Source organism: Zea mays, chromosome 2 (genome assembly GCF_902167145.1).
Source record: "Zea mays cultivar B73 chromosome 2, Zm-B73-REFERENCE-NAM-5.0, whole genome shotgun sequence".
Classification (NCBI taxonomy): domain Eukaryota; kingdom Viridiplantae; phylum Streptophyta; class Magnoliopsida; order Poales; family Poaceae; genus Zea; species Zea mays.
Window position 1 is genome coordinate 59,534,826 of NC_050097.1, and position 12,740 is coordinate 59,547,565.

General features: G+C 49.2%; 1 protein-coding gene across 1 annotated transcript; it reads right to left on the reverse strand.

Annotated features, from left to right (window-relative positions):
- Window positions 1-216: 216 nt before the first annotated feature.
- LOC100382292 (putative serine/threonine-protein phosphatase 2A regulatory subunit B'' subunit TON2) lies at window positions 217-1,998 on the reverse strand. The gene is made up of 5 exons (NM_001175042.1): window positions 1,856-1,998; window positions 1,144-1,232; window positions 856-918; window positions 649-747; window positions 217-450 (listed from the first exon to the last, which is right to left on the reverse strand). Exons 1-5 carry the CDS (start codon window positions 1,923-1,925, stop codon window positions 403-405), a joined length of 369 nt encoding a protein of 122 aa, NP_001168513.1. The 5' UTR covers window positions 1,926-1,998; the 3' UTR covers window positions 217-402.
- Window positions 1,999-12,740: the final 10,742 nt, after the last annotated feature.

Below are 12,740 nucleotides of genomic sequence, written 5' to 3' on the forward strand. Positions count from 1 at the left end.
TATTAATAAGCGCTTGCAATATAAAAACCGTCTTATTTAGGTGACTGATATTGGACATTTTGGAAATCGTCTTATTTAGAAGACCGATATTGGACATTTTTAGAACCGTCTTAATAAGATTTAAACAAATTGACTTAAATAACGATATATTCTTCAATTTATATTCATTTGAGATACCACATTATAATAATTTGAAAGAGAAATACACATACATATATTTAATAATAATATAATTAATATAATATAAATGAGTACCAATCAATATTTCATACATAAGTATACTCTAAATTCAAACCAAAACACTGAGATAATCTTGTAATTAGCCAAACAATCTGTGCAAGTGCTCCGTGCAGACTTCATGAAGTTTGAAGGGCTGAAAAATCGTTTGCATTTCTGACCAATCTACTCAGTGCAGACTGTGGCGATATGGCAGAAATCTTCATAATTCATCTGCAGTATTCCAGAAAGAAATAATAAAGGGAGATAAATAATAAAAAGGGTGCTACATATACGCTAAAGAAACATAAATGGAGACCACACATGTAGCTGCTAGCGGTGAGTTCTGAGTCGTTGATATCAGCAGTGAGCCATTGAGCCCAGAACAAAACTAGCTGATGTGGTGTAAAATACATCAAAAAGGAATCTTACCTTTTCAGCACCAGTAGCATCATCAATAACACAATTTTCTCTGAGACAAACCCACATGGCATCAAGATCATCAGCATTCAGCAGAAGCTCTGATTGTTTCTGTAATTGGTATCGAATAGCTCCCATAAGACACAAGTCATTCAGAGAAAAATGCCAACAAAATAAAGCTTAGTGTGCCACCAAATCAAAAGAAAAGCCTGATGTTACCTTTAGAAACCTGTACTTGGCCAACCTTTGAACTCTAGAGCTAATGGATCCTTCTTCAGGTTTCTGGACACAAGATGGAGAATTGGAGATTAGTTTAGTATCCACAACTAAGGTGCTAGATTCTACAAAATAGAACCAATTGTAATTACTGAGGGGACCCAAAAGAAATTTCTACCCTCTATTGAGGTAGCTAGAGCTGCTACTGTTCTATTCTAGTTAAACTGTAAGTTTCATCTAAAGAGTACAAATAAAAAAGAACAAGAGCAGTCAGGAAACTGAATCATGCACCTTGTAAAAACTTGGGATGGAACCAGCCTCGGCACTCTTCCGCTGCCGCTCCTTGAAAATCTCAAGCAATATCCTTTTAGTCTCCAGTTCTGCAAATTGTGCGTATAGAACAAATCATGAATGTGGTATGAAATGTGTATGTTGATCAACAAAGCAACCACAGCAGTCTAGCATTTTATTTTAAGCTTGTTTCCAAAGAGAACATGCTAGGTTTTTTTTGTATCACTTTCATCACCCAGAACATGCAAGGAACCACCAAACAACTATAATTCAATAATTGTGACAAATTACAAAAGAAAAAGGGCCCTAGCTGTCCGTACAGGTGCAGTGACAGAGAAGTACTAGCACTTAGCCCACTGTCCTGAGACCAGATATCACCCTATCATGAAATTACGAGTAAAAAAACTTAAACAACACACATCCAAAATCTATAGCCTTCCTAAACATCCCTACCTCTTCAGAAATCACCATTTTCTTCCCAAGTGAATCTCCACCAAAATCAACAGCTGCAAATCAGCATCCAACTTTTTCAGGTACCCGTAGTAGGACTGCATTACATCACCATACACCCTATGGTGCACAGATCTCATCCTCCTACCGCACGCATTCCAAACTGGGGCGCACGTAAACCCTAATCCAAAGCGTGCAACTCCGACCGAGCCTAGAGCGGAGGTTGGGGGCTAAGGGAGGAACAGAGGCGAGAGGCACTGACCCATGATGGCCTCGGATCCGAGGCCGGCGCCCGTGTCGACGAAGCGGCGGATATTGCGGACCCACAACATGGACGAGGCGGGCGGGATCCGCCTCCCGGCGGGCGCCGATGCAGCGCGCGCAGAGATAAGGATCAGGAGCGCGGCGGCTGGAGAAAAATTAGGGGTAGAGGGCGGTGGTAGATAGGGTATAGGGATGGAGAAGAAGATTCTTTTTTTATTTCTTTAAAGAATTTCGCAGATATTTGTGAATTCAGATTTTAGCGATATATCAAATAGGTCGACGGTACCTGTGACACGGTTTGATTTGATTTAAACCTGATAAATTTTTAACGGTTCAGCTTTGAACGTTATCGTGATAATTCAGATCGTATTAAATTAATCTGAAACCAAACAAAAATCCGCTCGCTATCCGAGCAGTTGGATCATGGTGTAAAACAATTAAACCAAACCAAAGAACATCGGCTTTGATATGGAGATGGGGGTTGATTTAGTTGAAAGCAGACGAAAATGTATCTGTCCTCCGAACACCATCGATTTCTTTGCTGAGGACAGCACACTCGGTCAGGTTTATTTCGGACCAAAAACAGTTGTTGTTGAGTTCTAATTATTTTGTTTGAGATGAAATCGGAGAATTTGGCTGAATTTCCAAATTCGTATTTACGCGAGCGATGAATTTTAAATAATCATCGGACGCACCGATTTTTGGAACAACTATGTTCCGAACATCACGAAAATTTAGGAAGAGCCTGGATAGATAAAAATAAAAATGATGTCGAACTCGCGACAGACGAAACAAATGCGATATTAAAATCGCGATAGGCAAAGATGATTAAAATTTAGCATCTGTTTTATCCACTGATATTATGTGCTTAAATTCATACTCGTTGTCGAGCAGACGGTAAACACCTAGGGTGTTACAGACGGAGGCGCGATCGACCTATGGTGAGTTTGGAAACCAAATCCCCTTGGTATCCAGCGAGGGGCGAGGCTGAAGGGCACCCATGCCCAGCGAGGACAACATGTTGATTTCTCAAAGAACAAAGGGCCTTTTGCAAGATCATGGACCCTAACACATATCCAGCTATGGAGGTAGGGGTGGAAACGAGCCGAGCCCATAGGGGTTGCAGTTTCAAGAAAGTATACTAGCCGAATTCATTATTTACTACATTTTTCATAGTACGTTTTACAAAAAATATCATATAAAGACGATTTATATTTAGAAGTATCTAGTATACCCACTAACATCTAAGACAGTTCTTATAGTCTAGACGACTATAATAATATCATTATTTGAGATGGTTTCATATACAGAAGTGTCTAATATACTAACCAGAATCTAAGACAATTCTTGCATTCTTAATGACTCAAAAGGTATATTTATTTAAGACATTTTTCAATAACAATCTGTCTTAAATCAATATAAGACATTTCTTACGATGTAACTGTCTTAAAATACTTCTTTATTAAAGACATATCTCAAACAAACCGTCTTATATTACTTATCACCGTATGATAAACGACGCTTCTATAAAATGCACTGATATACATCTTAAAATGTGCGTCTTAAATAATCATATCTCTAGTAGTGAGGCTATCTTGCCCACAGACTTAGAATATGGTTCCCCGAGGACGAGGGCGTACGACGACCGAAGCAACCAGACCAGCCGAGAAGACTCGCTGGACTAGCTGGAAGAGGCTCAGGACATGGCCTTACTACACTCGGCATGGTATCAGCAGTCTCTGTGACGCTACCACGCCCGAGGGGTTCGGTCCCGAGACCTCCAGGTGGGGGACTTGGTACTTCGGCTATGACAAGATGCCCGAGGGCGCCACAAGCTCACTCCTCCCTGGGAAGGACCGTTCATCATCGCCAAGATTTTGAAGCCCAGAACATACAAGCTAGCCAACAGTCAAGGCGAAGTCTACAACAACGCTTGGAACATCCGACAGCTACGCCGCTTTTACCCTTAAGATGTTTTCAAGTCTTTCATATACCTCGTTCTCTTTACATACACAAATAAAGTCTAACCATCAAGGAAGGGTCAGCCTTGCCTCGGCAAAGCCCGACCCTCCCTCGGGGGCTAGAAGGGGGGGGGAACCCCCTCTGCGTCAAAAATTTTCCTTGAAAAAAGTCTTTTTGCCAAAACGTCTTTTGCGCTTTTCGATTGCTTCGATAGCGGGGTCCTGAAAACGACGGAGTACACGTAAGCGGCGAGGCTGTCCGAGCCGAGGGACTCCTACGCCTTCGGGATACGGATACCTCACTCATCACCATCCGCGATAAGTAACTCTCGCTCGGATAAGTGACTCTGCTGCCGAGCAAGTCTTAACGCTCAAAAACCTTTCTGGCGGAACGATTTTTCGTGCCTTCTCGACTATATCGATAACAGAATCCTGCGAACGAGTAAGAGTACATGTAAGCGGCAAGGCCGACCGAGCCGAGGGACTCCTATGCCCTCGGGATACGGATACCTCACTCATCACCTTCCGTGAAAAGTAACTCTCGCTCGGATAAACGATTCTGTTACCGACGAACAAGTCCTGATACTCGAAACAAGAGGAAAGGAAACGTAGCTTTATAGTACGACAATGATATGTTTGGGCCTCGGCGACCGCAAAAAACATACGCACACTACAGACAAATTCTCCCTGCAGGTTCGGACATAACAGAGGGAGCAGCAGCACCCTCGGCGTCGTCTCCACCTTCGGCGGAATCTGGCCTGGCCTCAGACGGCGACACGGGTGGAGGATCTCCACCTCGAAGGAAGATGTCAGCACCGCGCCTAGGCCATCGCCGCCAGGGTCTCCTCCAGGAACCCGGCCCGAGCAGACGGCTTGACCGGCCGCTCCGTAGCCTCAGCTAGCTGTCCCCCGAGGACATCAGCCCGGCTCATGGCCTCGGCAGCCCGACTCCGGGGTTGGTCCCGCCAGTGGACGACCTGGCCAGGTTCCAGCCGTTGTTGCTACGCCTCCTCAGCCTGGGAAGTCACCTGCTCCTGGGCCGACGAAGCTTCTTCTCGAGCCGACTCCGCCTCTGTCCATGCTGACACCGCTGCCTCCGGCTTCGGCTCATCGCAGAGCAGCCGAGGGTTTCTTTAACTGAGCAAGAGAAGCCTTGGGTGGCAAGGCCGACCGAGCCGAGGGACTCCTACGCCTCCGAGATACGGATACTTCACTCGTCACCTTCCGCACAGGGCAACTCACACTTGGTTAAGCGGTTCAGCTAGCCGACAGGCGAGTCCTGATGCTCGAAATGAGGAAGAAACACGGTATTGCACTCAAATACCTAGATGTTCAGGCCCCGACAACCACAATGAACAGACACCGGCACTCAAGGTGCCATTACAAATGGAACTCCGGTTCCACCCCCGTGGGTATGAACAACCTCCACATCGGAGGGCCTGCAGGACGACAAACTCCGGGTGGCTCGCCGGCAACCTCTGCAGCAGCAGCGATGGCCCCAGGGCGAACGCTACTGCTGGAAGGCTCTCGTTCGTGTCCCCTCGCGGGGGATGAGAACCAGCTATTAAAGCCAAAGAGCCGGAGGCCCGGAGCGCAGGTGACGCTGACGATCTCGTCGGCGGAGAAACCTTCTCCGGCTGCCTCAGCACCGACGACGGCGTCCACCTGCTCACCAACACCGCACCAGCGAGCGCTGGCCGCCCCAAAGCGCACCGGTAGGTCCTCACTCCCGTCCTCGCCACGAAAACGAGAACGGGACCGTCCCAGAACACGAGTACCTCCCTCGCGGCGTACGACGTGTTGTGAGACCCTCCGGTGCGGCCGGCCACAGTCGCCCGGACAAAGGACGGAATGCTGCACCCTGGCCGGGCAGCAGCAGTTCGCCTTCCCCGGCATGGCTGGAGGACGCCTCCTCCGCAGAGCTGGAGGATGGTTTCCACCCCAGATGCCGGAGGAAGAAGCGGGATGCCAGCCCACGCGAAGGCAGGCCCCGGCTCGCCTCGCCCTCCTCCCCAGCAAGGATGATGAAGATCCTTGAAGCTGAGGGCGGGGCAGAGGACACAGCCTGGCTTGCTTCTCCCCACCATCGAACCGGTGGTCACCATCCTGGGTGACCATCGGTGGGGGAATGCAGCCGGGCTGCCTGATGAAAATCCTTGAAGCCGAGCAATGGCTGAAAGGTGCCAACCTCCGTGAGGTAGCGCTCCTCCAACGGCAGCAAGGTGAAAGCAACGCGGGTGCTCCCCATCCGGGGGCTCGGAAGGAGGAAGGGCGCAATGCATGAGGGGAGTGCGAAGGCGTCGCTACCACCCAGGGGGACGGTCCCTTTTTAAAGGCGACTCTCCCCACTCGCGTCCTCAGGAGTCGCCGACTAAGTCTTCACCAACGTGCTCTAGGGTCCTCCCCCTACAACAAGGGGGCTGGGTCCCACGCGTCATGCAAGCTGGCCCAGGACAGAAGAAGCCAAACCGCCGCGCGCGGAGCGTGTAACCGCCCCACGGTTACAAGCACTCCTCCACCTTCGCCTAAACCAGCGGGTGAAAGGGCGGACCGCCATGCAGGTGGCATGCAACTGCACCACGAGGACGCACCCCTTCAACTTCGACGCATCCAGCATGGAGGCCCAGGCCCACACGTCATGTAACCGGCGCGCCGGTTACTACGTGCGAAAAACTGCACCACCACTTGCGCCAATACCGCGCCTTCTCGACTACGGAACCGGTGCTGCGACTCGAGGCAACCCTACGCATGGCCCAACAGTGCCAACCAAGCACATCGGTCACGGGTCAGTCAGCCGCGGGAGAAGGCACGACAATCAATATGGCCAGAAGTGGGTCGGCAGTAATGGCGGCGGCAGGCGGGCGGAAGCAGCAGTCGAATTGTCTGCAGGCTCATGTCCCCTCCTGGAGCAGCAGGGGAGCCCTCTCCCACGGCGTGAAGACGACGCGCCCGTGTTCCATCCCTCGAACGGCTCGCGCACGCACAACGGCTGCCCCGCGAACCACCCGCCCTGTCGCATTAACTCCGCGGCAGGGCAGGCGACACCTTTGGCAGGCAAAGCGGGCGACGTTTCACCTCCGCCATGATGAACGCGTCAAAAAAGGTGCGCCACGTCGTTTAAATTCATACCTTTTCTCCTTCCCCTTTCTCTCTCTTGCTACAGGGACCGGGAAAGGGGGTATTTCGAAAGGGATCCTTCTCTGCGAAGGAAGCGGGCCCCGAGCCCTCCTACTGATCAGGGGTTCGAAGGCTGGCCCCTCGGAAGGGTTCGACAGCCGCCTCAGAGCACTCGGGCTCCGCACCCACTACTGATCAGGGGTTCGAAGGCTAGCCCCTCGAAGGGTTCGACAGCCACCCCAGAACACGCAGAGCGAGGGATGACTCTGGGTACATCCGATACATGGCCGAGGCTCGGGCTACGCTCCCGAGGTACCCTAGGACATTTCCGAGACTAGCAGGAGCGATTCTGTAACGGAATCCTATCAGAGGGAGGCATCGAGCCCTCAGACCCTATCGAACGGGATCGGGTCCGGCAAATCACCTGCAGGTACTTTTGGAGCGCGCCTCTGGGCCACTAGCCGACCCTTATCGAACGAGGCACGGGCGTCCACTCGGATCACCCGTTAGCAACTCACTGGAGACACCATGTTCGGCGCCCTCCAAGGGCAACATGGCGCTTTCCCCCCTCCTCCTTGCGGAAAGACGACGAAGGGGCGTATGATAAAAGCCGAGTCGGTCCTTGATCGTCCTCTCGCTCTGTGCAGAGGCTCGGGGGCTGCTCTCGCAAACCCAGCTCCGGCCAATCCGTTGACAGCGTCAACAAACCAGCCCGAGAACTTGGAACCTGGCCATGCACCCGGGCTACGATCAGATCGCATGAGGGAACAACCAGACCGGCCGAGGCATCACGAAAGACATTAAGACCTCAGAGGAGTCAAACCACTCCTCCGAGGCCTCGGGGGCTACACCCGGCGGGTGCGCTCGCGCGCACCCACCGAAACAAAATGTAACCGAGAAAGGACGGTCCCCTTGCAAAAAAGTGCGACAAAGCCTCCAAGCGAGTACCAACACTCCCTTCGAGGCTCGGGGGCTATTGTCGGGGACCATAATTAGGGGTACCCCCAACACTCTTAAACTCGGCTGGTAATCACCATCAGCACAAGCTGTAGAGCCTGATGGGCACAATTTAGGTCAAGGCTCCATCCACTCAAGGGACGCGATCTCGCCTCACTCGAGCCCAGCCTCGGGCAGGAACAGTAGACCCAGGCGGACTCACGCCTCGCCCGAGGGCCTCCACAAGCAGCGGACACACCCTCGACTCGCCCGAGGCCCAGCTCGAGTAGACTTCGCAGTGAAGCAACCTTGGCCAGATCACCTCGCCAACCGACCGTATCGCAGAAGCATTCAATGCAAGGATCACCTGACACCTTATCCTGACGCGCGTTCCTCAGTCGACAGGGCCGAAGTGACCGCAGTCACTTCGCCCCTCCACTGACTGACCGGACAGGAAAACAGCGCCGCCTGCCCTACTCCGACTGCTGTGCCACCCGCCAGGGTGAGGCTGACAGCAGCCAAGTCCAGCCTCAGGCGCCACAGGAAGCTCCACCTCGCCCGACCCCAGGGCTCGGCCCCCGCCTCGATCTCGGAAGGCGGTCTCCGCCTCGCCCAACCCCAGGGCTCAGATTCAACCTCGACCTCGGAAGGCGGTCTCCGCCTCGCCCGACCCCAAGGCTCGGCCTCAACCTCGACCTTGGGAGGAATCGCGTCCTTACCCGGCCCCGGCCTCGGCCTCAGGAGGAGTCTCCGCCTCGCCCGACCTTGGGCTCGGACCGACCACGCCGCAGGGGGTACATCATTGCCCTACCCCTAGCTAGCTCAGGCTACGGGGGAACAAGACCGGCGTCCCATCCAGGCTCGCCTCGGTGACAAGTAATGATGGCTCCCCGCGTGCGCCCATGACGATGGCGGCTCTCAGCCCCTTACGGAAGCAAGGAGACGTCAGCAAGGTCCCGACAGCCCCGACAGCTGTGCTTCTACAGGGCTCAAGCGCTCCTCCGACGGCCACGACATCACATGCATAGGGCTCAAGCACCTCTCCGACAGCCACGTTGGCATGTACATAGGGCTCTGGCTCCTCTCTACCGGACACGTTAGCATATTGCTACACCCCCCATTGTACACCTGGACCCTCTCCTTACATCTATAAAAGGAAGGTCCAGGGCCCTCGTATGAGAGGGTGGTCGCGCGGGACTCTCTCTCTCTCTCTCTCTCTCCCTCGTGAACGCTTGTAACCCCCTACTGCAAGCGCATCCACCCTGGCGCAGGACAACACGAAGCCGCGGTTTTCCCCTCTTTGTGTTCCGTCTCGCGCCAACCCATCTGGGCTGGAGCACGCATCGACAATTTACTCGTCGGTCCAGGGACCCCCTGGGGTCGAAACGCCGACATATACCTAGTAAGTAATAGAAGAATCATCACTCGACTCTTTGTTGTCACAAGAATCAGTAGTACAATCATCATGTAACAAAGGTAACTCAGAATTATTTGAAGCTATGACATCATGGGATGAAACAAAGTGTTCCCTCATAAGCGTTTTCATATCAGCCCATGTTTTGGGTTTTGTCATAGTCATGCAAATTGTTCCACCAAACTAATGCATGATTTATTGAAGTACTAGCCACAATTATAATTTTTATCCTATCACTTACACGAGGTCATGCAAAAATCTTATCCATTAATAACAATGATCTAGGTACAACAAGGGAACAAGTTGGAAGAAAAAATAATAACAAAAGTGCATATATCAATAATGTTCCTATTTGTGCACACTCTTTTTCTTTTTTTTCTTATATTTTTCTTATTTGTGTGGCTTTTTCTCACTATATATATTCACAAAAGTTTCGGAAAAAACAAGATATAACACAAGAGCATAAAAAAATATTGTCTGTGTGTCACAGATTTTCTGCTCTAACTTCAACAAACTGTTTGATAAATTTAGAGACCTCAAACTCAAAAAATCACAACACGAAAGTTCTAGGTCTACGTTTTCTCTTTTTAATATATGGAAACACATATTTGGATAAAAGAAGTGCAAGATATTGATCCTGAAATATAGACTGGTCCAAAATTTTAGGATCACAAACAGATTTACTTTCAATACAGATAACTCCTTAATACTGACATTTTCTAGAAATTTTGTAAATAAGAAAGTTGTAGATAATTTTCTAAGATTTGTAGAAAGTACAAGAACACTAAATTTCGAGTTCGTATGCGAGATTTATGTAGGGTTAGATATCGAGCCAGCTCGGCTCGACTCGTCCGAGTTCAAGCTGGCTCGGCTCGGCTCAATAAGATAAGAAGCCACAGAGTCAGCTCGTCTTGGCTCATTTTTGAGTTCAAGCTGGTTCGTTTAGCTCGCGAACCACAATAAAAAATAATATATATAATAATCAATTTCTAGTTAATTTCAAACCAATTTAACAATAAAAAATAGGAATTATACTCATAGTTGTATAGACCACATCAATGTAACACCAACTTAACACAACTCATCACTCATTAATTCATTATCAATTCACAATTCACACGCATATTCATCAGTTTAACCCACAATCATAGTTGCACAGACCAATTTAACATGTAGACACAATTCATCAATCATCACTTTAGCCCATAGGCCATAGGCACCACATATACATATAACATGTTCATCAATTAATACATAAATGATTTGCATATAGTTTAATTTGGCTAAAATGTGGGAGCTCGTTTAGCTCGCGAGCTGGCTCGTTCACAAACCGAGCTGCTCGTTAATAAACCGAGATGGGATGTCGCTCATCTTGCGAAAAAATTCAAACGAGTCGATCCGAGTCGAGCCAAGTTGACTGAGAGCACCTAGAGGGGGGGTGAATAGGTGATCCTGTAAAATTAAACACTAAATAGCCACAAAACTTAGTTATAAAAGTGTTAGTGCGACTAAGTAGTTGAGAGGCGAGTTCTTGTGGACAAAACAATCACAGAGACAGTAATCACAAGAGACACGTGATTTTATCCCGTGGTTCGGCCAAGTAACACTTGCCTACTTCCACGTTGTGGCGTCCCAATGGACGAGGGTTGCACTCAACCCCTTTCAAGTGATCCTATGATCAACTTGAATGCCACGGTCTTTTCCTTTAGAGTATCTTCCCGTTTGCGAGGAATCTCTACAGTTTGGAGTCTCTCGCCCTTACAATAAAGATCACAAATAAAGCACGAAGTAAGGTTGGGAGAAGCAACGCACACACAACACAATTCTGCAGCACACACACGCACACAAGCCAAGACTTGAGCTCGAAAAGTAGCACAGAGAGTTCACAACTCGAACGGAGCTCAAATCACTAACACAATCGATCAAATGCGCGGAGGCGGAGTGTGGGAGTCTTAGAATGCTTAGTGAATGCTTAGATGACTCCTCCATATGCCTAGGGGTCCCTTTTATAGCCCCAAGGAAGCTAGGAGCCGTTGGAGGCCAACAAGGAAGGCTATCCTTGCCTTCTGTCGAGTGGCGCACCGGACAGTCCGGTGCGCCACCGGACAGGTCCTATAGACTGTCTGGTGTGCCATCTCCTCCAAATTTGGCATATCCGACCGTTGCTCCTCTGGGCTAATTGGCGCACCGGACACTGTCCGGTGCACACCGGACAGTCCGGTGCACCTAGCTGACCGTTGGAGCAGTCACGCGTCGCCTGCGGATTGCGCGGCCGACCGTTGCGCTGACGACTGTTGGCTCACCGGACAGTCCGGTGCACCACCGGATAGTCCGGTGAATTATAGCCGTACGCCGTTGTCGAATCCCGAGAGCGGCGAGTTCACGCGGACCAGCCTTGCGCACCGGACACTGTCCGGTGCACCACCGGACAGTCCGGTGTGCCAGTCCGAGCTGAAGTTTGGCTGCTCACAGCCAAGTCTTTTGCAATCTGATTCCTCTCTTTTCAGCACTGTTTCTAGCACTTAGACAAACAATGTTAGTTCACAAAAACAAGGTTCTAAGTCTAGAAACGTACCTTTTACTTTGATTTGCACTTTTCACACATTTAGCACATAAGTACTCAAATAATGTGTTGGGCATCTAATCACCAAAATACTTATAGAAATTTGCCCAAGGGCACATTTCCCTTTCAATCTCCCCCTTTTTGGTGATTTATGCCAACACATCAAACAACAACAAAAGAAGTGCAATATCAAATCAAATTGAAGACCAAACTGTTTTTGCTTATGATTTGGCATATTTGGATCACTCTTTGCCACTACTTGGTTTGTTTTTGCAAATCAAATTCTTTTTCCTATCTCTAAGTCAAACACACTTGTTCGGGCACATATAGAGTTATTCCAGGAGTAATATTGATCAAGTGCCAAAAACTCCCCCTTTTTTCCATAATCAAAATTCTCCCCCACAAGAGACCAAATTTTGCAATAAGAGTATTTTGGACAAATAAAAAACTAACTCTACTATTTTCAAAATTCTCAAGCGGTTGGCTGATCCATTTGCTTTGGCCTTAATTTCTCCCCATTTGGCATTAAGCACCAAAACTGGATCATTTTTGGCCCTCTAAACCCCATTGCCTCACCAAAAATGTCAATTTAAGAGCAAAAAGGCAATGAAATTGCAAATATGAACTTGGAAGTAAGTACACTTATACCAGAGTGCAGTGGAAGTCTTTTCATCGTCCAAGTTCAATGTTCCCTTTCAATGCACCTTTGAGACTACATCAAATGTACTTAAACAAACATGTTAGTCTCAAAGGATCAAGTTGTAGCACATCCCCCCCTAAATATGTGCACCATTTGCATATGGACTTGTGAGGTCCGGGGAGATCTTGTACAACTTGAGCACCACAAATAGATAACACAAAATGCATAAAGTAACATGATCAAAGGCATAGA